The 26,220-nt window shown below is 30.3% G+C and overlaps 1 protein-coding gene across 2 annotated transcripts in view; it reads left to right on the top strand.

Moving 5' to 3' along the window:
• Positions 1–26,220, top strand: part of LOC111027791 (potassium voltage-gated channel subfamily KQT member 1) — a 234,949-nt gene that overhangs the window by 83,098 nt on the left and 125,631 nt on the right. For both annotated transcript variants that reach the window (XM_022306223.1, XM_022306222.1), the window contains one exon: positions 10,633–10,801. In XM_022306223.1, the coding sequence (XP_022161915.1) occupies positions 10,633–10,801 (169 nt within the window). The remainder of the gene's footprint in view (positions 1–10,632; positions 10,802–26,220) is intronic.

The raw sequence follows: 26,220 nt of genomic DNA, 5'->3' as shown, positions 1-26,220 counted from the left end.
ACGTTTTAAAAATCCAAGAAATTGATATGATGCAATCAATATGTGTTCATACACACTCATGCTCTCACACTCATATAATACTATAATGGAAGTATCATTATGGATTATTAGGCTCAGATCAGTGGGTCCAACAGCGCTCTTTAAAATTTCGCAATTTCGCTATTCGAGATACCGAACTCTCCCGTACAATTCGAACAGCCAGAGAGTAGACATTGTATACGGTAAAGTCCCAACAATCGTCGGATGGGTGACCGAGTGCGCGAGGCGACGGTGGCGGCTTGATTGTCTGAAAATATAGTGTCGCGGTATAGCGCAATCATAAAACCGGAGCTCCATCTTTAAATCGCTAGCCCGTAAATAAAATACAAATAAGCGCTATTTCCCATACGACCGTGCGGAAGGAGTTATACCTAACCGTAATCCACCGGTTTTTTTTTTGTCGTATTGTTTTATTTTTACGGCGTTTAGATTTTCTTCCTCAAGGGTTCATGCTGATTTAATTACTCTGAGAGGGTGGATAAAAATAAACACCACCCCGTCAACTACGACCAAAATCGTGTGTTAAATTGTACACACCATAATAATATAATATTATTATAATATACGCTCGCAGTAAAACATAAATCCATTGTGCTGTTTGTGTGTATTGATTACCACGCTCTATGTACCAACTTATACCACGCAATAGTGAGTTACACATGTGACTTTAGAAAATAAATAATACCTTATACCAGTTGACCACTGACCATCGACTCGTACATCTTCTACGCTCTACAGAATAATATCAAGGTGACAATAAATGTAATATCCGTTGGTCTGCTTATATTAGAGAGTTCGTAGCTGTTGAACGTAATAACTATACTATGATATTGAGAAAAAATAAATAAAATCAGTAACCATACAGCGAAAACCCTCTGATTAGTTCCGTGTAAATGAAATGCTTAGAAATGTATGGTTTTGATGACATATACTACGCTGGGTAAACAGACAGGCGTCTTAGAAATCGTTTTTTGAGATCGTATCAAAAGTGGAAATATGAGGTAATAATTGAGGAGGCTGAGCTTATTATGTATTTATTTAAAAAATAAATCACACAATGCTCGGTTATTTCATTTCTCTTTTTATAAATAATTGATTTATTAACAATTTGAATACAAAACCATGGATATGCAAGCAATCCCAAAAAATGGGAACTATGTTTGTGTGTCCATGGCGAGTCTCATATTGGTTAGTATAGATAGATCCCATCCATTAGATCCGGTCTTGAGCTACTAGAATACAAATTATCATAATTTTTGTTATCAAATAATCTCCGCCAATAATATAGTTTTTGAATGATTGTTAACAGTTTCAATAAAGACGTAGTGTGATTTGATTGTACTCTATTTATTTACATACGGCCTAATTGAATATGGTGTGAAAATATAAACGACATTAAACTGAAATATCATTTTATCCAATTCATAACACTTTACTGGTATTTCGAATGACATTTTGATTATATTAGCTATGTGAACATTTTTTAAAATCCTTAATAGATTATTTACTCTTATATGCATTATTAATTTATACAAATCGTTGCAATATGAACAATATTTTGCCAATTTAATGTTACTATTAATTTTGTCTTTTTTTCAAAAATATAATACCTAATGTAATAAATTACAACATTTTTATTTTAGATTTTAACGATTTTGACGATTTTGACGATTATGAATAATTAATCACACATCAAACACGTTGCGATAGTGTATGTACCTGATATAAATTAACACACATTCACTCCATTATGTATTGCGTTTAATAATCAGGCCTGGCCAAGTGTACCATGGTGCACTGGGCTAATATACACTAATTTTTTTATACTCAATTTATATTAATCGCATCCATAATAACTATGGTAGGTAGTTTAAACAACTACGATGAATGTATTGATTTTGCAATGAAGTGTTTATTTTTATTTATGACAGTGTACACAAAAAGTGAAAGTACAAAAATGCTTAGATTTTTAACTTTTGAGGGGAGGGGGTAGTTTCTGTTAGAGAGTTGTATCTAGTAAGTACTTTTGAGCAGTTTTATTAAAAATTTCTAGAATTTTTAAAAATTATCAAAAATTAAGGAAAAAACCAGAATTGTATGCAAAATAACTAATGTTAAAGAAATCAAATTTTTTAGTTTGGTGTAGCTCAAAAACAAAGTTAGAAATGTATAAAATGGTCAATTTTTATAGATTAGGATTGAAAATTAAAAACAAGGTTATACTAGTGGTTCAAACTGTAACCAAAAAAAATTAAAAAGTATAGAAACAAAACTTTTTTTGATAAGATATTTTAAGCTAAAATTTGGACAAAAGTAGATATTTAAACTAAGACAAACAATTTCAATTACTTTGTTGTAATTTGAAAACATTATTCGTCAGTACTTGAAACTTTTAAAGTTTATTACTATGTTCTATACACACAATGACATTTTCAATAAAATGAATTACTTACTTTAATACCAATAATATCATTAAATATCCTAAGCAATATAGGCTGACAGACGGTCTTTGTTTAGAATCGTTTTTCATGTACAATGATTTTATATCATTGAATTCAAATATAACACATCCATAATAGTGACCCACTTGACTCCTAAAACTGTACAGCAGGGCGGTACCCATTTTCCCACCTCTTTTAGGTAGAATGTATTGCTGTTTTATATGTTAAGACTTTTTTGACGTCCTATATATTATGTTGTTTCAAAGTTTTCTTAAATAATATTTGTTTGATAAAACATACAAAAATGAATTTATTTACTAAAGCACCGCCACTTGCTGGTGGCAGTAATCACAATTTAAAATTTAAAATAACGAAATTCTGGATTTCTGTATTTTTTTATTCATATGTATCAAATTATTTTTTCTTTTCTTATTTATTAATAAATGTTAGTATTTTTTTTTACATTTTACCTTAGTTTTCCATCTCAGACCAATACAACATTAATGGAATACATATATTTTATGTTTACGTTGAAATACTGTCTTAGGTGCGGCCAATACCTTTTTTTTTTATAAAAAACATAAACAACCATTTCAGAAGTGTTACGCAGTGATCAATAAACAATAATTCACTTTGAAAATGAAAGTACCTACTAATTAGAATATGTCTATAAAATACATAAATATAATATTATAACGTAGGTAATAAATAATTTAAGTGAACGAATTATCTGTTTTATTACACTCAATATATATTTGCATTAATTTCGCGTTCTTCTCTTCAGTAGAAAACTTCAAATTACGAGCACCTATATAAGATCAGTGTAGGGACGTGGGTGATGAGTCGATTTAAATCATTTAATTTGTTCATTATGAAACCTACAATAATGTATACATTTAATAGTATAATCTCTCCCTCTTTTCACTAACCTAACCAACCGACGCAACGACTTTTTACGAAAAATCGAGATTTTTCTCAATTATCATATTATTTTGAACTTGAAAATAAACAAGATCGATTGTATTCATTATTGATATCTCTTCATTCTCGTCTGGTCAACAACACAGTGGATTATCGCCAATGGTTTTCTAATTTGTTTTTCTTGTATCCGAAGGATCGACAAAACAGGTATCTAGAACGTTTTGGTTTTTTTCTGACGGCGTAGTGATGTCTGCAATATCGAAACGACAATCACATGACAATTCACCTGCTGCCTCCCCCCTTACTTTACCGTATAATTGGTCGTAATTGAATTAGTGAAACGAATCAAAAGGAAAATTGGCCGTAAGCGGATTACAAACGTCTGCTGACTGAACCCATTGCCCTTTTGAAACAGCCGTTTGGAAGTGAGAGATTTTTAGGGGGCATACAACGTGGTCACACGATTATACCTGTGGGTTTCGGGTTGCACATACCACGTTTATTATACTTAACTATGGCCTCTAAGTTCCGTTATGATAAAAATAAATATTCAGACGCATTAAATGGGTTGTCTCTAACTGTGTATGAATGAAGTATTATATTATATTAATTCATTTGTTAAAAATTTTTTGTACTAACTTAAAATAAAATTGAAAAGGCCAATTTATAGGTTTAAGTTTACAAAAAAATATAACAGTTGTTTTTTCAAGTTATACAATTTAAGAACTAATTATTTATTGATATTAAAATACTATATATGGCCCACAATGGTTATGTCATAGAATATAATTTGGACACTTTTTAGCAGCATGTAACTTGAAAACACTGGCTAGTTGTACGACTGTACGTATATTATGACGTGTGTCCGTTATTGGAACAGACGTTTACACTTTAATACCCGACTACGTATATGGCGATTAGTTAAAATCCCGCTCGCGGCCTAACTCCGCAAAATTCGTGAGGTTTCGCGGTCGGTGAAAAAAATAAAGGAATAAAGATGATACGGTCTTATAATAATATATTATTATATCATTATATACATTACACTTGTAAGGCATACGCTTGTAAGATTTTCACCAATTAAACGTGTAAGAGGTTCAGGGAAATTCGATGTCTAGACGTTATGTCAACTATGCAATTGAACTGGACCCGCGGGGAGCGTTTTGAGCACAAGTCTCAAGTCGGGCCGATATGGGTCTTGTCGTGTGTTTTACACGACACGGTATAATGTAAATAATATTGTTGATTTTGCAATGCTGTTAAATTACCTAAAATTGTCGTCTGGTGCACGAATTCGCTTGGTTATTATGCGGCGAGCTTGCAAAAACATAATAATAATATGCAGTTATACCTATCCGTTGTAACAATTAATCGTAAGTACGCGTTAATGATTTATGTTTTATAGTTTCAACTTTCATATTAATTGTTTGTTAAAAACTGTTTCCTTTGTATTTTTTAGTCCCGACTATAGTATACGACGTAGATCAGTTCAATTTTTAACTTACAGCATTTAGGTTTTAAAATGCACATCAATTATAAGTGTACCACCGTATTATGACGTTTAATTTAATAATTTGCTACACAGGTGAATTTAGAGTGGTCACATATTCATATGTATTGAAAAATACAAAAAAAATGTGAATTTTGCCAAATTATTCAACCAGATGGTGCTTTTAGTATTGCGCAAACATTAAATTGTTCAAAAATGCGTATATCATTGTAAAATGGTTTATCAAAACTCAGATGTAGTTTGTGTTATACAAAATGAATTGATTTCAAAAAATAAATATATTTATTAAACCCTTTAATGATTATATATCATATTATTATAGAGAATTCAAATAATATGTGTATATTTTTAACTTTTGACCATTGTTAGGAGGTTGATATACTTTCATTTTTTTAAATATATGTAGATAATGTAATTTATGATTTAATAGAACATAATATGTGTGGTGTGCTTAAGTATAATTTAAATGTAATTCATTTAAATGAACCCAACTATAGTATTCAATTATTTTCTAATAAATCGTAGTCAATACTCAAAATAAAAATAAAACCAAAATATACAGTTTCATTTTTCAAAATGTAAATCGTTGACTTCACTGTATTTTTATTAAAAAATTTATTAATTTTAATGATTTTTCGTTTGTATTTTTCTATTTAAAGAATTAATTCTACTTATTTAATAAACATTTAATTTATTTTTCTTGAGTATTTTTTAAATATCCAGGTAGTATAGGTATTGTGTTAGAACATGATATTTAAAATGATTCAATCCTGAATATTATTATTGTATTTATTAGTAATATTGAACCAATGAGTTAATATTTGGTTCTTATTTAATATTATTTCGATAAGAAAAACTTTTGTTTATGAATATAAGTGCAATCTACCGGAAAACCACGAAAGCTTAGATTTCCCAAAACTTTTGTTAGATGGCGTAGTTCATGGTGACACACAATAGCTTAGGGTTTCGATTGAAGTCTGGAACTTAATGCTGTTGTAAAGAAACAGTATTTTGTCTATATTTTGCTAAGCAAATATAGAATATTATACTTATTCTAGCATCAGAAACAGTATTCTAAACGTTCAACATTACGGCAACATTTTCATAAATATAAAATCCATTTTAAATACGACTTTGAAGTGTTTATGTATTTTCAATAATTCGTTTAGGTATAGAGGAAAAATGTCAACAAACACCGTTTTTACCGACGTGCTCCGCTAATAATCATAATTCGTACCAATATGTGTTACGATTTGTCGCACTCCCATGTATAGCACATAATAAAGTAATTGTATTCTTTGCCTAGTTATTGTTCTCGGTCTTCGCACTAACGTATTTATCGACAAATGACGAATCATAGTCAGTATGACGAGTACAATATATAGTAAATGCATTGCCGTTTGTTCAATATTTTCAATTAAAACAATATTGTCGAATTTCGTTTATTTGGACAGCATGCTTGCAGACATCGTCGTCGCCCTTACTTGCAATATATAGGTGGTGTGACCCTCGAAACAGGATTTAAACTTTACTGCCACCTACCACTCGAACCACGGCAGGTATGAGGGTAGACGATGTTCTACGAAGGGACCAGCTCCGAGTGCAATACACCTTGTATTATCCTCGCGAACCTTTCAATTTCCTGTCACGCGCCAGCGAGTGCGCATTGTTTGCCATAGTCGTCTTAAGCAGGAAGATCGGAGATTTACTCGATACGCAAAATCATATTATTGTACTTGTCTATAGTATGGGTACAGCGTGTGCAGGTTATTTAATATCGATCGTTGACAACGTTATTCGGTTATTCGAATATTATTGTTGCGTTTACGTGCACATTTCCAATGAGTTTGTGAAAGTGGCACGGTAAACGTTATTATGAACATTTTCGTTTTAATTGCAATCGATCTATGATGTCATGCATAGAAATGCTTTTACTTTCCGTGTTTCGTGTCGATCAATAGTTGGTTTTTATTTTATTAACACTTTAATAAGTATTTCTTTCGATGGTCCGAGACGGAAATGTAAATCCAAACAAGTGAAACCCTGTCATCTACATTTATAATTTACGTATAATATTATATAAAATATAATCTAAATTACGCAAATCGTTATCAGTGAACTCATGTAAATTAGTTTCAAGGGAACGTGTGTTAGAATTATATAAACTATAGGTAGTTGTTGTATGTGTGTTATACTACGTCTAGTCTTACTGTAGGTTTTCTAAGTATTAATTACTTGTGACAGATAAATCAATGTCAGTAAACAGTTTTCGCATTACACTGCCGCGATGCCAATACATGTACGACCTAGCTAATTTAAATAGACCAATACTTATTTAACTGGAAAACGTTCGGTTTTAATGATAAATTATAATATTATACTTAATATCTATTGCAGGTTGGTTAATTTGTTTTACGAGTAAGAAACACGCACTTTCAAATATTATAATACCGTCATGAAGATAATTTAAAAAATGTAATTATGTAGAGAACAGAACGCTAAAATTTGCGGATTACGCGTGTCCGTATGTGTAATGTATATGGCAAAAAGGACACATTTTAATTAATCAGTAGATCGTAATTCTAATCAATTGAATATGGATAACAAATAAATTAATTTCCTTTTATCTACCCAACCGTGATAACAGTAATCTACCAGAACATGCGATTTTGAATATTTCGATTTACATAAGCACGGGCTATATTACCATAAGCTTTACACAATACATTGTTTTCTACAAATCTATGCATATTATCTGGAAATTAAATTATATGATTCGTTGTTTTATGTAGTAAATTTCCACAATGTTCAGCGTATATTCCGATGATGAGTACGTTTAATAACTAGTATGTTATCGGGTGTCTCACAAGTATTTGACCTAACGGCCATTAAGTTTTTCATAATTTATATTTTTGAAAATTAATTTTGGAAAATTGTTACTGTGAAGAGAGCTGCAACGATTATAAAAACTTGTAGGTAGTATTTTTTTTTGCTTTGTCTAAATTCAATATTTATATATATAAAATAATGATGTTATCACTTTTATTTTTAAATTTTAATTTTAGATAGCGAACTTATACGTCATAGCTAATTTATGTAAATATTTTAAAAGTTGAATAAATAATTTCCATTTAGTATTTAAATAGTCTTGTAAGTTGTAATGTTTTCGGCAGGAAACGGGTGAAGGAGTGCATATTTTTTGAGTTGGTGGAGGTATATGTGAGGACAAACACGATGAGACACTATGTTTATATATATACCAGCATAAACAATAGATATTATCTTTACATTACTTTCTTTCTTTTTGTTCATTGGACGTTCAGATATTATGGGAAAGTAGTTAATTTTTTTTAATGTACATGTATCACGATATGCTTTGTTATTATGCTTATTCGGTAATGGTTATACTTTATTTAATTTTTATACTTACGTCATACCTACTTGTACAGACCGTATGTGGTTCAAGAGGTATTCCAATGGAAGAAATATTTCAAACGAATTGCGTTCAATGCCGATACGGTACAATTAACCTAGAATAAGATATTGTTATCAATTAATGTCATTATTATACGGACGAAACAAACATAAATCGATCGTTCTCCGGGTTCTCGTCAGTGGTCCCGAGTAGACTGTTAGTCAATATTAAACATCAGTAAATGTTCACATTGGCTCGAGATGCCTGCAGAGTGTGTCCACTGCAGGGTTGCAGTACAGCATACACGTACGGTACCTATTCCCTCCTGAGACCATTGAATGCTTCAACAATTGATTGATGTTAATGTATTTCTGTAACGCATAATTAGTTATACTCGATTTTCGATCACTGTAAAAGAAATTACAAATAATTTAAACACAAGTATGTCGTAGGTACATCAACATCATATTTTATCCGGTAAAAGTTTTATTCGCCCTTAATGCTTTTATAAAATAGTTTAAAAAAACGTCATGAATTATGATGTATACTTAAGTATGCATTGCGCACATATATATCGCGTATTTATGTGCTGTACCGTCATGCCTATACGATGTTATCACGCAATAAACGTACTTCATAACATAATATGTTGTTATGTGAGTAGTAGTAGCTTCACATAGTTGTACAATTTTTATGTACAGGATGATTTACACTACATGGTGAACTCCCAATATTTCTATCAATAACGTATTTATTCAAATTCTGATTTTTTGAATTTTTAAATTTATCTACCTAAAGACCATTTTTTTAAGTTATTGAATTTTTTTTACTTTTTAAGCAGTGTCCTGTGGCAATAGAAACTTGTGATTTTAAAATGAGAAACCTTAAATTTTACTGAAAATTATTTAGCAGAACATTTTTTATTACATTTTGTATTTAGCTTAAAATTCAAACGGGTAGTTTTTCAGTTATTAAAATGTTTATATTAAGGATAATACTATTATAGTTCTTAAAATTGGTTATACAAGAATATAAAATAGGTTAATATATATCCTAGACCTGATTCTTCTTAAATAAAGTTAAAAAACTTATAAAATTACTCTTTCAAATAATGACATTGATATGCCAAAGTGTTCAGATAAATTTTCTTCTAAATAATTTTTAAAGTACAAAAAAATCTCAAGAATTTGAAAATATGGACTTAAAGTATATTTAAAAATCCCAAGAATTAAATTTTGAATAACTTTATTATTGAAGAAAAAAAGTTTAAGCATGCTTAATGAGTCACCGTATACCTATATTATAATAAGTCTATATTCATCATCATCATTGTAAATACATTATCCCGCTGATATAAATTGAAGTTCTGCTCATAAGTACTTACCTACCTACCTATCTACCGTCCAAACTACCTAAACCTATACCATATGAATGCAGTCTTATTAAAAATAACATGTATATAGAATACTTACACTAAATAACATACAAATTATGATTTATTCAAATACTAAAAAAAAGTTGTTTTAAGTATATCTAAGAGTATCTATAAATAAATTAAAAAAATTATATATTTCAAATGCTTTTTTTCTTTTGATTATTTAAATTTTAAATTGTATTGATACGATTCAAGTTGGTAAGAACAACTATAATTGTAGATAGGATCATCCCATATTATAACATATGTATTAAATGTCAAAAATTAAAGCATATTCAATTCTGAATAGGTATGTCTTGTTTATTGAGCTTATATCATGTACAAAATAAATTATAATTATTAATAATTACTGTTTAACTGTACGTCGATACATTTGTTGAATAAATAAATAATAATAATATAGTATAAATACATAAAATATTATACCTTTAATCTATGTATAAGGTTAGTATTCCAAGATACGATTTTGTGTGTGTGTGTAAGTATTCAAGTACCTATATACTATACAATTAACAAGATTGCCGTGTGCACAACACGAGTAATAATCATATTGAATATTATTAAGCATAAACTTTCTGTCTGTGACCTAATAAATATGCAAGTGACCATAATTTTAGCACGAGTAACCGCCTATAGCGTTATAATATTACCTATATTTGTGCTGTATGCAATTTAATAGCCAGTAGACTTTAATTAATATACGCTGCCGTAGACGCGATAGAAATAATATATACATGCAATATTGTATTAGCAGCGTAGCAATAACATAACTGCAGCGATGTGAAGTCTTTATCTTAGCTACGTAGAATGGATCATGTGCGGCGCAAGACTTCGGATCCAAACATTTAACGTTTTCGTGTGTTTTGTTCAGGTGTCGTGGACCCGAGAACGGTGGTCGCTGCCGAGAGGACGGGATCGTCCTGGGAAAACCGCTACATGTGCAAGGAGCACCGACGAGCCGGGGCGACGTTTCAGGGAAAGGTGTACAATTTTTTAGAAAGGCCATCCGGGTGGAAATGCTTCGTGTACCACTTCACCGTGTGAGTACAACACATAATAATATATTATATGAATCTACACTGTATAATATTATATATATATATATATGTGATATAAACGTATTGAATGTAGTACGTCTTAAATGTAATAAATACAGTAAAAAACGAACATCGTAAAAACGTCATACATGTCGAGGAAAAAACGGAAACAGAAACTGCGGGACGATTCGCGAAACCCTCGTGTTGTAGGTCTCTCGTACATCAGTGGTTAACCGTACTGGGTATACAACACGTGGTTAAGTACAGTTTTATGATTGCAAGAAAGAAAGAAACTGCAAGAATGGCATTTTAATATTTTACATTAAACATCGGGAACAATTTAATTTCAATATGTGTTTATGAAATAGTTAATCTTCGTGTCGACCAAAATACAATACATCAAAATGAAGAAATAAAAATAAAATTACACTTAACACTCTAGGTAAAGTACGTAACATATCCATGGCTTATTTATGGGGTTAAGGTTGTTTTTGTAACTGTTTTATGGTTACAAGTGGTGATTTAGATTCATTTAAGTGAGTCTTTTTTTCTTTAATATATATGATTTAAAATATATATTTGAACCCTGCATCATATTTAATAATACCTGGCATGCAATAAAGAGAAAAAATACACTAACATGTTATTATAAAAGATGAAAAATAATATTTCTATTACTACAATAAATGAACAATGTGCTTTATTCATATATTTTTTTTATTTCCCGGACGGGATGGTATAAAACTAATGACTTTAAAAATATACTAAAATAGAATCATATTTATAAGTAATAACTAATAACAAACCCTTGCCTACTTGGAAAATTTGTTTTGAGGGGCTCGGAAATTGTATGAGGGTTTAAGGCCCCCTTAGCCCTCCTACCCGTGCTCTGTCTATGGTTAGAGTTACCATTATTTTTAAGGTCGTTTATAAATAATATATTATCGTATACCACCGGTCAGTATTTATTATATTATAAAGTCGAAAATGATGTACTAAAAAATATGTACAATTAATCATCATCAAATTGTTTAATCGAAATAATAAATGAGTAAATCGTTTTACACAGTGTTCACCATCACAATGCTTTCGCAGCATTTTTTACGGAAATGCAAAAGTTTTAATTTGAAAAATTCATATTTTTAAATGAAAACAACGTTTTCATTTTTATCATTATCATTAATAACGTTAATTTTATACAATTAATTATGCAAATGCACGAGGACCTCGTGTTGAAAAATTATAACGGAATGATCATCCAGTAAAATATTATATTGCGCTGCATTCGGATATTTTAATCGTACTGACGAGACTGACCAAGTAATGTTTTGGACGTTAATGGATTGACAATTTGATCAACGGGCACCTAAGCTTGCAGAAATCGTGCACAGTGTGTGTATAACTATTATATATATAATATTTAGATTATCTTGAACAGTTGTACCACATGTTAGGTAATCTAATAGCCAGAATTTAATACGAAGGATCGCAGTAATAATATCCTGTAATAGGTAATATCAATTTTGACCACGTACGATATTAATTACCACGTAATCTAAACTTGTAAATATAACTTAACTTGACTATAAACTTTACTTATATAGAGTAACATTAAAATAATGATTATTTATTTCCATAAAATGGTCAATTTACCGAAATTAAGTAATTTTTCTTTTTATTGTCATGCAAGTATTGTATAACATAATTTATCTCAAAATAATTTAAAACTTTTTACTTAGTTGAATGCAAATTCTGATAATAATTAAATAATTTATATTGCATTTTGCTGTACGGCGATATAAATAATACTATATTATGATGATTGATGAACAAAATAGTGTTTAATACGTTTAAGTAATAGTTTTTTCGGTCTCAATTCAAAACATTAGCAAATATAAATTAATAATGATGGATATTCGTAAAAAATTTTTTGTGATTTTTATATTCAAAACGATTATTTTTATTATAGTCCTATGATTAGAAAAAAAAACTTTTACTACAGTAACACGATTTTGTTTTTATATAAAAGTAAGTTTGTTAAATAAGGCTTTATATTTTATAATAGTCTGTGAATATTGTATCTTTTGACTGAAAGTTACTAACTTAGACGGAGCTTGGTTAATGCTAGGTATTCATATTAATATAACAATTTACAGTAAACTATAGTGACCTATTATACGTTACTGCGGACCATTCGTCGTCAAGTATCTAAACTGAAACTTACAGAACCCATATCAAACGTCAGTTTGTTTAAAACATTACTAGTGCTGCTCATTTAAAATGAATTGTTACTTGTGAGCATACGTATAGTAAAATATGTATACATATAATAGTTGATTAAGTGAAGTTGAACTATAATTTATTATTTCATTTGCATAATATATTCGATAATATAACACGGTAATTATGTTTTATGATTACGTTTCAACATAAATTAGTTTTTTGTATTGAGTTTTGTTACTGGACAGCAACTTTCTCATACTATAAAACAAAGTATTGGCATTCAGCGTACCTATTGTTTTGTAAATTAAAATATTATATCATTTAAAAAAATACATTCTTAGGAGTCGGTTTGTTGGTAATATTTTAAATTTTAATCGAGAACGTATTTATTTATTATTACTGTTAATTATTGGCATCCATCATTAAATCAATTTCACGTATGTCTTAAATGCATTTTAAACATAATATATAATGGAATTATTTCAGACACGTTTTTATCTGTAAGTTCGGTCACTCAAATTGATATTTTATACAACAGCAGAACAATCGTCATTTTTACAACATTATAAATCGTAACAGACGCTAATAAATGTCCCGAATCCGAATGCCGTCCGCCAATCTTCATTAATTCTCGGTGGCAGTCATTACGCTATGCCGGCCAGCTGCTGTTTCATTAGAGCACTGCCGCTGCAGCTGAGCCCTGTACGGGGTCCGAACTTCTCGGAATTCCTCTTGTAAACTATATATTATTATAGCTAGGTACTCTGTTAATGGTTAACTCGGAAGTCCGTGGAATGTGGGAGGGGGGGGGGGCATCCGACGACCTTAGAAAACGGTCTCGAATTCCGGTGAGCTCTACGTGACCGGTAAAAAGAATCGAGCGTGAAAAACTTACGTGACGGTTGTGAGAACCGCGTGCAGAGAGGTACGTAGAAGGCAACAGAAATTCACGTGTTACTATACGGCTGATAATTATTATACTATTACTGGAAGTACCAAAGTCAAACAATTTTCCACGACGTTGGAACTGAAATATGAAATAACTTAGGTACATAATAGAAAAATAAGATATTGTTTTATATTTTTAATACCTATCTATAAAAGTTGTAATCTATTGTATATCTGAGATATCTTACTTGTGTATTGTCCCCCTCATACCCATTGGCCATTATCCCTGCAGCTTACAGCGCTTACATTAGACTGTACTTAAATGCCATACTTACGCATGTCACTTAAGGCCACCTACCTGGCTACCTCTTTCATTATTATGTACGGCTTTAGGTTCCCTCGCTCGCAGAGTTGCGTTTTCAATACTCCACACCGACTTCCGGACCATAAAACAAACTGATCGGTTTTGAAAATATTTAAGAACATACTTACATAATAAATTATTATTGTATTTAAATCTTTCGTGGTCACGGTGTTGTTGCCCTTGTCATTATAATAGATACTTACATAATATCAGTTCGATAATATTATATGTATGTGTCGCGTATCTACTAGATGAATATTTCAATTCAATTGCTGTTTGCAGGAGGGCCGTACGCCGGGCGTCGGAACTTTGGAACAAGGGTCTCCCAGGGAATAACTATAGAACTTAATTCAACCCACCCGGCACCCACTCACCGCGTTACTATGGAATAATAAAACGTCCCATCCGTTCCACTGTGGCTGATTTGTAGCCTGCACCGGTGAGAGCACATAGTTATTTTCCGAATGATAGTGGGGTGAGCGGTTGAGATGATGTTTTTTCTTTTTTTGCAGAGCGAGCGACGAAAAAAGGTAAATATAATATGATGCCATGGTGTTGGTGGGGGGTGGGGGTACACTGGATGCCCCCGAAAAAAACAATACTCCGGGGAAATCCCCTGTAATTTGCTCGTTCTTATGTTACGTACGCATAGGTATATATCCTTCAAAAAAGACCCGGAAGCCTAGGCCACATTATTTGGGGCACTATACTACTGTGAGACCCGGGAAAACCGTAGGTACAGACGATTACAACTCGTTTTATTACTATTATTATTGTTGTTCGTATTTTTATGGCGTGTCGCACGCAAATGAGACCGAGATATTGCGTGTTCATATATACTCGCGAGTATTTTTTATTTTTTTTTACGTGCAACCGGCACGAGGGATGGGCGTGGAAAGGGGGTCGGTTGTCGGATTGTCGGAAAACGGTCTGACTAACGAATATTTTTCATGCCCATCTCGATCTGACGATGACGTCCCCCCCTCTCTGTTGTTCGGCAAAATATTAGTAATAATAACAACGACAAGCGGAAACATTTTTGTTTTACGTCCCTAAATGCTCTTGTGTACATCCTGATGTTTACAGGATATAGGTACGTAAAAATGTACACGAACGAGTTCACGTGCGGCCAGCTGCTGTTTGAGAGTGAAATAAATACTGTAATTATTATTGTATTACAGACCTCGTTTCACACTTTTGCTCCTCGCCCTCCGATAGTGACAGAACTACCTGGTACCTGTAGTGTACCTCCTACTGTACTTAAACTCGGTATAATATGGTATATATTTAAATAGTTTGTACCATACTTTCGTGCTGGTTACTTTTTGTGTTTAGATTTCATGCACTTCCACTATAATAATTATCATGTAAAACCGTTTTTTGTTTATCGATTATGACATGCTTACGATGTGTATAATTATTAATTATAAACACGCTCGTTGCAGATGAGTGAGTCCCGATAACGAATTTTATACATTGCAGCATCGTCTTTTCATTAAATTATACCTCTTTATTACTCTAATTTTTACCTTTGAAAGCATTATAATGTCGTTATGTTAATATGTGTGTAAATAATAATAATCGAACTTTATAATGATCAAACGCGTTTTTATTACTTAAACGTATTATTTTCATTTGTAATATAATATACAAATAAAATAATGTCAAAAATAATTTTAAATACATATAGGTATTATGATTTTTTCTCATAAACGTAATAATTAAATATTCCTGGCCCATGTTTATTCTAATAATATACCATAGTTTATGAACACCTTTAACATCTAAATACCAAAAATATGAACTGACTAACATATTTGTAATGATTTATTAATATATTTTAGATTGTGAACGCTCCAATGAATGTATAGTTATATGCATTATACATGTGGGTTTTTTTTTAGTTTCTAGTGCCTAGCAGAAAAAAATGATTCAATATTAAATAGTAAGGGTGGTTTCTAGTTAGGTTAGGTTAGGTTCTATTTATTTATCGGATCTTTTTCGTACTTTTAAAAATAAAAGAGGAAATAAAGTGAAGGATAACTGGAATACTTACATAACATCACTTTCTGACAAAATTGATTTTGTTTTTTTTTAAGTTAATAAAAATAGTAGCGGTGACAATTATTTGAAATTATGGACGAAATTCACAACTCTGATTTTTTCATTCGTTCATTCATGTACGCCATGTATAATTATTATACTATACTTATAATCCGATTAAACAATAATTATTTAATTTATGTTTACAGTAAAAATAGGTATGATATTAAAAAAACAATTTTATCTGATAGTGTAAGCAAGTATTGTCAATACGTTAATATTTATATTGATTTATATTTGTGACACGCAAATAATGCACCAACATGCGATGTGACATAGGTACATTTTAAATATTGATAGCTATTCTAGATAGAATGTTATTAAAGACTTGAAGGTTTTTTCATTTCTCTAAATGCCAAGTATTAACTTTTTTCAACAATATTGAAGTTCATTGTATAATTTTATCAAAAATAATAATGCATTTACTTTGCCTTTTAAATTTTTAATTGATGGTTTACGTCAAATGGACTTAATTAATTAATTTTAATACCAATGTAATTATTTAACACCCTCATTACTTGTTTTGTATTCAACTAAAACACGCCAACACCCTAAAATAGTTTTATAATGAAAGTTATAAACTGCATTGGTACAGGGTTTATCGTTATATTATAAAAGAAACTTATTAGTTTCACTTTTGCATAATATCACTTGACTAGCCTTAAAGTCTATAGATGAATATATATCATGTATTTATAAATGAACAGAAAAATATTGAATGAAATATAAAAGAGATAGGTTTAGACGCAGATTTTAAGAAAAGAAATACATTAAATCATTTTTATGTACGTAGTTATGTTATATTATACTACTCGTACTACCAAAAATATTATTTTCTTAGAAAAGTTCCAAAGTTTTTTTTCCAGGTATCACACAATATCAGCTAATTATTTAATAATACGTTTTCTGAATTTTGCGTTTGGAAATATTTTTTGATGTTAAATTTATTTATCATCATTGGATTTAAATGGTTAATTTTTAAATTTAATAATAAGTGACAACATTTTTAAAAATTTACCAAATGTAAAACTGTTTGTATACATACTTGGATGATGCCGAGAGAAGCTGTATATTGAACTTAAAATAGAGTTTACTCACACAGTTTTCGGGACTGCGTTATGTCAATTAAATTCAGTTCAAGGTGTATCTTACGTTTAAAGTAGGCGCAGACAATAGTAATAAGATGTTAATGTACTGTATATATAACGATATTTTGGTTTATTCCTAGCATACTAAACAAAACATTTGTATTAGCAAAGTTTCTACTTTGATCAAGTCGATCAAGAACGGTATATTTAATGGTGTATGCTGTGATACAACTTCATCAATTAGAGTTGGGACTTTAAGGCATTTTCAAAAAGACGACAAACTTATATAACGTACCCACTACTATAACAGTAAGCCTGATACATGTAAAATATACTCTAAGTTCCAAAGACCACGATCCAATAGTTTTTTTAATAAACTTTTTAGTTTAGTTGAATTAATTTTATTTGAATTATACTTTGTCCCAACTCGAGACCGGTTCCACGTGTAACAGAAAGACGTATCGGTGGAGATGTGTAGAAGAACCGATTTTCATCGGTCCGCAGATTGTTCTATCGTCGGAAAGAGTGTAAGTCGTAAAAACAATTAATAAGCTACCTATTTACCTATATCATAAGATTTATGAAATTGTTGATCATAATTAGATATTTAGGCTATTAGGCCTCGGGAAATTTATCAAAAACCAACCATTTTTTGTCAAAAAAAATGCTTGTTTTTCTATTTTAAAATAGAATACATTTTCTTTTATTTAGTATTTTATTTATTATTATTGTTTACGTTCTTTATTAAAAGTCATTAATCACTGGATAATAATGTAAATACGAACACTGCAGGGTTGCTGTTTCGTTATTTAATAATACATTAATTACATTCATAACAGTATAATATTGCCCAATATTTTTTGTTGATGTTTAACTAATCATTATGACGTGTACACCAGTGGTGCATGATTTTCCACTTAACACAAAAAATAATTTGATATACCGAAATGTCAAAACATATTCTCGATCCGCATAGTTAGTTAATTTGTACGGGTCGGACAACGGGCGGGATGAATTTTTATTTTTTTTCACACAATCACACACACAACACAAGTTTTACGCTATATTGACGTGAACGATTGGCACATGGTAAAAAAAAGAATATATTATGATAATTTGTCTAACAAAAATATTATTGCTGTTATGTTCCATATTCCATCAGGTTTAGTATCCCGTTCCCCGCTTTTTCGGGGTCATGCGCAATTATCGGATTAGTCAAAACAGTTCGTTTTGCACACTTAAAACTTTTCCCTTCGAAGCCCATCGCCATGACTAAATACAACTCTCGGCAAAATGGTTTTATAATATCACACTGACGGTGTCATTAATTCGCATACTTTTTCGGAGTTCCACTGGATTTTATTGTTGTTTTGCTTTTCATTGAAACAAATGCTAAAAACTTTCCGTTATTTCGGTTCGGTGTATGTATAGTGGACGGTGTGGCCATAATATTTAATATTATATCGATATGGAGGCGTTAGCGGTGGAGGTGGTGCCAAGTAGAGTTGTGTTGATGGTGAGGAAATGTACGTGTGTGAAACATATGTTTGACCAACTACATTTATGTTTACGTATACTCAGTTTAAAACAGCTGAAAAAAAATTATAAAAATAAACTCTACCGATAATGAAGAAACCATATGACGTGGTGGATCGGTGCTAGTTTGAAAAAAAATCATTAATAAAATTACATCCAAGTAATTAAGCAAATGGAACACGAAACTCGAATATTCCGTTCGTGTTGTTGGTTTTTTACCTACTTCTGAAGTACCTCATCTCCCCTTTTATTTTTATAAATATTTGTTTTTAATTTGCTAGTTTCTTTTTTTCAGTTATTTTTTTCCACATTCTGTGACTAACTGCAAAGTAATTATGCATGAAATTTTGTATGCCGTGGAAATTAAACATCACATATTTGGTTATTCATTACGTGCAAATTCATTAATTTAATTATAATATTTGACTGGTTGTTTTTTTTTCTTGTTAATTAAAGGTTCGGTGAACGCTGGTGAAATTTCAATTAAGCGTCTAACTAAGGAAATTCGTTTGGAATTAGTTTTCGATGTCATTATTTATTTATTTAAATCTCGCGTGAATTTAATATTCAGATAATACATACCTATATTATACCTACCTATAATAAGTTGGTGTAAAATTAATCAGAATTTCTTGTATTATATGTCACGTCTCTTGCGTAGTACAATGTTTGTATACTCGTAATATTATAAGCCTAAACAATTTATAGTTACGATATCTGTATTAAGCTACATATCACACTCTGTATCACACTTACACATTTGTCATTTACGCGAAGTACTTTACTATAGTCAACAAATGACCATTTTGAGTATGAGTACCTACTGTTTCATATGCTTCCATTTTTAATGGAGTTCGCCTCTTCTGGAGTTTTTTTTAATAATAACAATTTACACACGAACTTTCCGTTTTTCCCGGAAGTTGCTTTTTTGTAAGTATTTTAAAAGAAAATGAAGTGTATGAAGGTACTCTTGACAATTATAAAAAATAGAATCGGATTTACACACGAAGAGGAAAATCCATTCATTCTCTGGACCAATATTATTTCGAAACAATGAGAGAACAATGAGTAGCAACCTTTACAATGTCATCTAAAGTAACTGGCTTTTTTGTTTATCTTTATCATTGCCTATTTTTTTTAGAGAGATCTCAAATATCGTTAATAATTAGGTAGGTACTATTCTAATTCGTTTAAGCGAATAAAATATACTAAGTACTTCCATGTTGTGATAATAGAATTATATATTATATAAAATGCGTTTTAAACCAAGGCAAATAATTTTAAATTCTTAAGAGCTATTTTCAACTAAAAAAATTGTCCATCAATGTTTAGTCATAATTATAATTTAAAGGTAGTACTATTCACTTCTCAGATACTTTATTTTGCCCTATGGTACAGATCGTTTATATCTTTTAAATACAAAGGTTGTATTATTAATTATTAATTAACTTTCATCCAAGTCATTATAAATGTATTCTAAAGTTAGCTTGTTAAAAATAATGAGAATTACTTTCAGGTATATACATATTATCATATGATAATTTTTGTAGTTACAAATTTGATTCTTTTATAAATGTGTTTCATTTCAATTCGATTTCACTCACAATTATATCCAAACAAAAACGACGACTTAAACGTTATTGCCTACTATTATATTATGTTTGACTAGATAAATTATCAGATTAATTGTATATTTAGAAACTTAAGACGGTTAATCAGCATTGATATTTTAATCCACAAATAAATCGACCACGTATGAAATATTTGACTACATGTCAGATTTGACGCTAAAAAAAACAACTTAAAAATCGTAAGTTTGCTAACATATTTTTTCTCTATTTTATAAGAAAATTAACGTTATTGGCTAGAAATGCACAATAATTCTCTCTTCTGAAGGCAAATATCAGTATATACCCTTACTTTCTGATTTCACACATTTTATATTACATAAAAAGATAAGTGCCTTTATGACTATATTATGTCCCATTTCCATTGCAGAGTATCCTGCATTACTGCGAAACGACTAGATTGGGCATGAGGATTCTCGATTACACTTAATATTTTCATTTTAGTCTTCTTTTGTCAATTTTTTATATATAAAATATTATATAATAATGTGTAAAACGGTCGTTGTGAATAATTCGGGTCACAGCCGTTAAGTAACAAAATATAAAAAGAGGAGACGAAGAAAAATAAACCATATAAAAAAATCGTAGCAAAAATAATATATATATAAATGGCTGTTACAACGGGTTCTTTATAGTTTCCGACAGATTCCCAACGGGCTTCTGCCACCGCCGTCGCTTACGGCCCCACGGTACAATCTTTGTTCCAACACCGTTTCGTCGTCATCGTCCGTGTGCCATTTATATTATATCTATGGCCCCAAGCCGTCTCTTTTTTACCCTAACCACCCACCCCTAACTCTCGCATCTCCCTCCACACCCCCCGATGAACTCCGGCACGTTTCCGCCCTGAAACACCGGTTTTACGAAAACGTCCCATTTCGTCTTTAATGCGGGCAGCGGTGGCAGTGCTGCACATCCCCTTCATCGCCTATACCGCACGTCCAATGTAACTGCAGTCGCCGTCGATGTCTTTCCGTTCTATTTTCATTTCGACATTGATGGCTCGTCCATAAAAACCCATTGCCGACCGTTTGCGGTTGTGTTTTATCACGTCCAAACACTTTGTACGCTCGCTGTCGTACTGTGTATGTGGATTTACTCAAAAAACGGTATCCGTCACGTGTTTTATTTGTCTATTGTTTGACGGGAGCTCCCGTTATTATTCCCGAATGATTCGTATGATATAACCCATTTTCCTCTCCCCGAAGAAAATAATATCAAAAGATAAACAACAAACTCGCCCTTAAGCTGCAGCTGCAGACAATCATCGCGGTCGACGTGTTTTGTCAACATTTGATGGAAATATATACTCTCCATAAAATAGTTGTCATTGTTTTAACATGTGGTGGACAAGACAAGACAAGACAAGACAAGACAAGACAAGACAAGACAATATTCAATGAACCCATATTATTTTTGAAAAGTTTTTTTTTCTAAGACTTCTCATGCCATCCGATTATAGAAGGTGTAGCTGTACAGTGTGTTATTCTAGTTCTCTAGTTCAAATTGGCCAATCATCGTCAGTGTGTACATAGTAAGTTAGGCTAGTAGAAAACACCGCTAATTGCTTTCTTGTTTACAGTTCAAAACACGGCCTACTGTCAAACCATTGATAGGTAAATGTCAACTGCAGGTACTAGTTTTATGACCAACTACTTTATTATCTTCACTACTTCATTGTCGTGAATAATTGAATGATAAAAATTACATTTAGAATTAAACCTTCTCAAACAAGCAAATACAGTATAAAAGGCGTATAAGATATAACTATTAATGAATACAATCATACTTATCGGACAAAGAATTTATATGAAATTATGATAAGTTGCATATTAAAATGGAATACATTGTATGCAGTTATTTGAAATGCACAATAACTAATCTAAATATCTTAATAGGTAGCTATTTTAATTTACATTTTTGACGCCAACACAGCTAGATGAGCCGCATTATCATAATTTGTTGGTGTACAATTTATTCTCATACATTCACTTTATTATTTTCGTTCAAGTTTAAAGTATATTATACATTCTAACATTAGAGAAATTTAAATTTTTAAACATCATGACGTGATGTAATTATTTTATTATTATTATTATACATGGAATAGTATCAGTTTTAATTATTATTATTATTATTATTATACATGAAATAGTATCAGTATTAAAATATGACCTTAGGATAATAATTTTCCTATTCGTCGGCCAAATACCCTTGGAGACCAAAACTGTAATGAAGTATTACAAGAAAAAAAAAATTAATTTTTAATAATTAAATTGCACAATTATTTACACAGTGTTGTTTTATAATCTGATCAGTCTTAAAGAACTTAAGAAGTATAATATATCAAATTTAACATTTTAAAGTGTTGTTATTAAAAATCAATATAAACTACTAATATACAAAACAATTATTTTGTTTATATATAATTATTTTTCTGTTCCATTAATACAGTACCAAACGTCCTTACTCAAAAATACCATATCATCAATTCTTATTATTCTTTTTTTAGATACATATAAATTAAAAACATTTGTAATAGGTAATGTGTTTTACGATTTCATTAAATCTGATGAGTATTGCTTTCTATCGAAGGAATTCAACCCTTAAAACTGTATGGAATTTAGTAAATTCCAAATGCTTGATAATATGAACAATGAACATAGAATTATTAAATTGTTTTTCTAAATTTGTACTGCAAATAATATGAAATTCGAAACATTTTGGAATGTATTGGAATTTGGAATAATACATTAAATTCATTCATATATTTATTTTATTACTTGTTGTTTGTATTATTATTTTAATTTTTATACATTTAAGTATGTCCATATTTTTTTCTACTTTCGGTAAGTACATTGTAATCCATTATTATTTTAGTATCTGAAAAAAAAACATTGAAATTTTGAAAGTTGTTTGGCTTCAAAATATAATCGTTTAAAGTTTTAATGTTTTTTCTTTGCATTTATGTGAATACTTTTTATCAGAAAAAGCCCTATATAAAACAATTTTTTATACCCCTTTCTTTTATTAGCAATAAAATTTGTTAAGAATACTAGGAAAGTAAACGAGATTAAAATGAATGAGAATTTTTTTTGGAATGTTCGTGCAAAAATATTTTCATTTAAACTGATAGTTGTAACAACAAATAGACATAATATGGTAGTACGACAAGTGTACAACCTGCCGATTGGCAAAATAAAATCAATTACGGCAATGCAACTTTGGTTCAGATGAGTATTATCTTTTAAAGTAAAGAAGAATTATCGGTTGTTATATTAGTATATTACTATCTGCACAAGAAACTCGAGATATCTCCGCAAATAAATCACAAGCACAAAGGTGTGCATATTTGCCAACCGTCATAAGATTATATTATGAATGAAGTTAAAGTATAATTTTTTTGTTCATTATCACTGTTCGTAAAGGATATTTTAATCCCACCTAACGGCGCCTTTGTATTTCGAAGGAGACTCATATACTGGAGTCTTTATATAAAAAAAGTAACGTTTCACACATTTTGTCAAATTGCAATTTCTAAAATCATATTTGATACTTGTACATATAAATATACACAACCTAACCTTTTACTTGTTATATGTGATAAATACATATTATGTATTTATATATTATATTGTTTAGGCATAGGTGAATATTTATATTCATATCGTATTATATAAAAATCGTGAAAACTAAATTCCGTTCGAACGTTCGTACGTGGTTGAACGATTTTTATAGTGTATAGGTATACAAAAATAATATTTTGAGACGACGATGTGCATCGGTCCCGGTGAGGGTTGTGATCGCGTACGAAGTGTGCACGTGTTTGACTGGTGTGGATGGGTAAATGTATAAGTGACTATTGCAAAATTCTCATTCGTTTTTTGCGTGTTCACTATTTCCGTTCAATGTATATAATACATTCCCCATCACACCCCACGAATCACCAACCTAACCCATCATCAAACTCTTCGATATTCGCTGCGTATAACCACTATGTAATATATATATATATATAATATTTATGTATGATAGTTATATTTTTATAGTTCAAAATGTGTAAATATATACTTAATAAAAAATTGCTTATTTGTAATAAAAACTACAAAAAATGTAGTAGTGAATATTAAATAATTCGTTATATATATTATAAAGGGTGTTTAACCAAGTTTGATAGCCCCTTTTTTTTCAATAATGCAGTTATTCGAAACCTGATTTTTGGAATTTTACAATACATAATTAAGAGCATATTTTTAAATTCTTGTGATTTGTTGTACCTTCTAAGAAGTGTCCTGTGGAGATCGAACTTTTGTTTTTCAAATGAGAACCTCCCTTTTAAACTGTAAATTATTGAGAGAGTAATTTTTATAAAAAAATCTGACTATATAAAATCTTAATTCGTACAAGTAGTTTTTGAGTTATTTAACTTTATGTTCTAAAAATGAAAGGTCCATGGTAATGGGTTTAAAAGATATGGGGGCTATGGAGTTTTGACAATGTTATTCATAAATATTAATAATTTGTAAAAATGACCAAAGTATAATAAATACTAGATCCAATTTTGTGTCTATTTAATATTTTTGTAAGTTTATTTTTAAGGTATATAAACCTTGATACAAACATTTTAATAACTAAGGAACTCATTCAAATTCCGAACTGTGTACATATCTTTTTTCAAAAAAATTATCCACCGAATGAATGATTTACAGTAAAAAAAGAGGGTTCTTATTTGAAAAACAGAAGTTTATATCGCCACAGTACCCTCTTTAGATAATAAAAAAAAATTCAAGAATTTGAAAACATTTTGTTTGAGTGAATTTAAAAATTCTAAAAATGAGAATTTGAATAAATTGATTAGTGTGAAAGGGAAAAAGAGGTGTGAGCATTATGTATATAAATCAAATACTACCTATTCATTCATCGCCAAATCTCAAAAACTACAAAACGTACAGACTTGAAATTTGGAATAGTGGTTCCTAGAATGATCTTCAATAAGGAAAGATTTTCCGATATTCATATTTTAAAGAGATGATCAAACGGGGATCAAGATAACATTCAGGGTGGAAATTGATACTTTTTTTTGTACATTAATGGTTGCTATTGGTTGCAGATTATAAAAGTAATAGCAGACTTGAGTATTATTATTTTTTTTTTGTATATAAATGGTTGCCATTGGTTACTCGGGTGGATCAGATACAAGCATGCATTCAATTGTCAGGCATATGGCTAGAATTTAGAAATAATATCTTAAAATCAATTGTATGTGTGTAGCTTAGGTATATACTCAATTGAATCTGACGAATATCTCAGACATTGTTTTTGAAGATGTCAAAAAAGTTTAGAGAGTAAGTAGTTAAAAACTTAAAACTACGTTAAAAAATATACCAAGAGTAAATCCCATCCATGACTTGTGGTTACCTATTTAGGTCGAGTTATTTAGGTAGTACACTCACGCCTATTTAACCGTGAACTGAGGTATATTAAAATTGAGATATGCTCAACCTGAAATACATCTATAGGTATCTATAGGTATCTACGAGGTACTATATATATTATAATTACAAAAACCTGCAATAGCTTAACCCTCCCCCC

This window comes from Myzus persicae, unplaced genomic scaffold (genome assembly GCF_001856785.1).
Source record: "Myzus persicae strain clone G006 unplaced genomic scaffold, MPER_G0061.0, whole genome shotgun sequence".
Classification (NCBI taxonomy): Eukaryota; Metazoa; Arthropoda; class Insecta; order Hemiptera; family Aphididae; genus Myzus; species Myzus persicae.
Note: the sequence above shows the minus strand (reverse complement) of the source record. Positions and strands in the feature narration are given on the sequence as shown.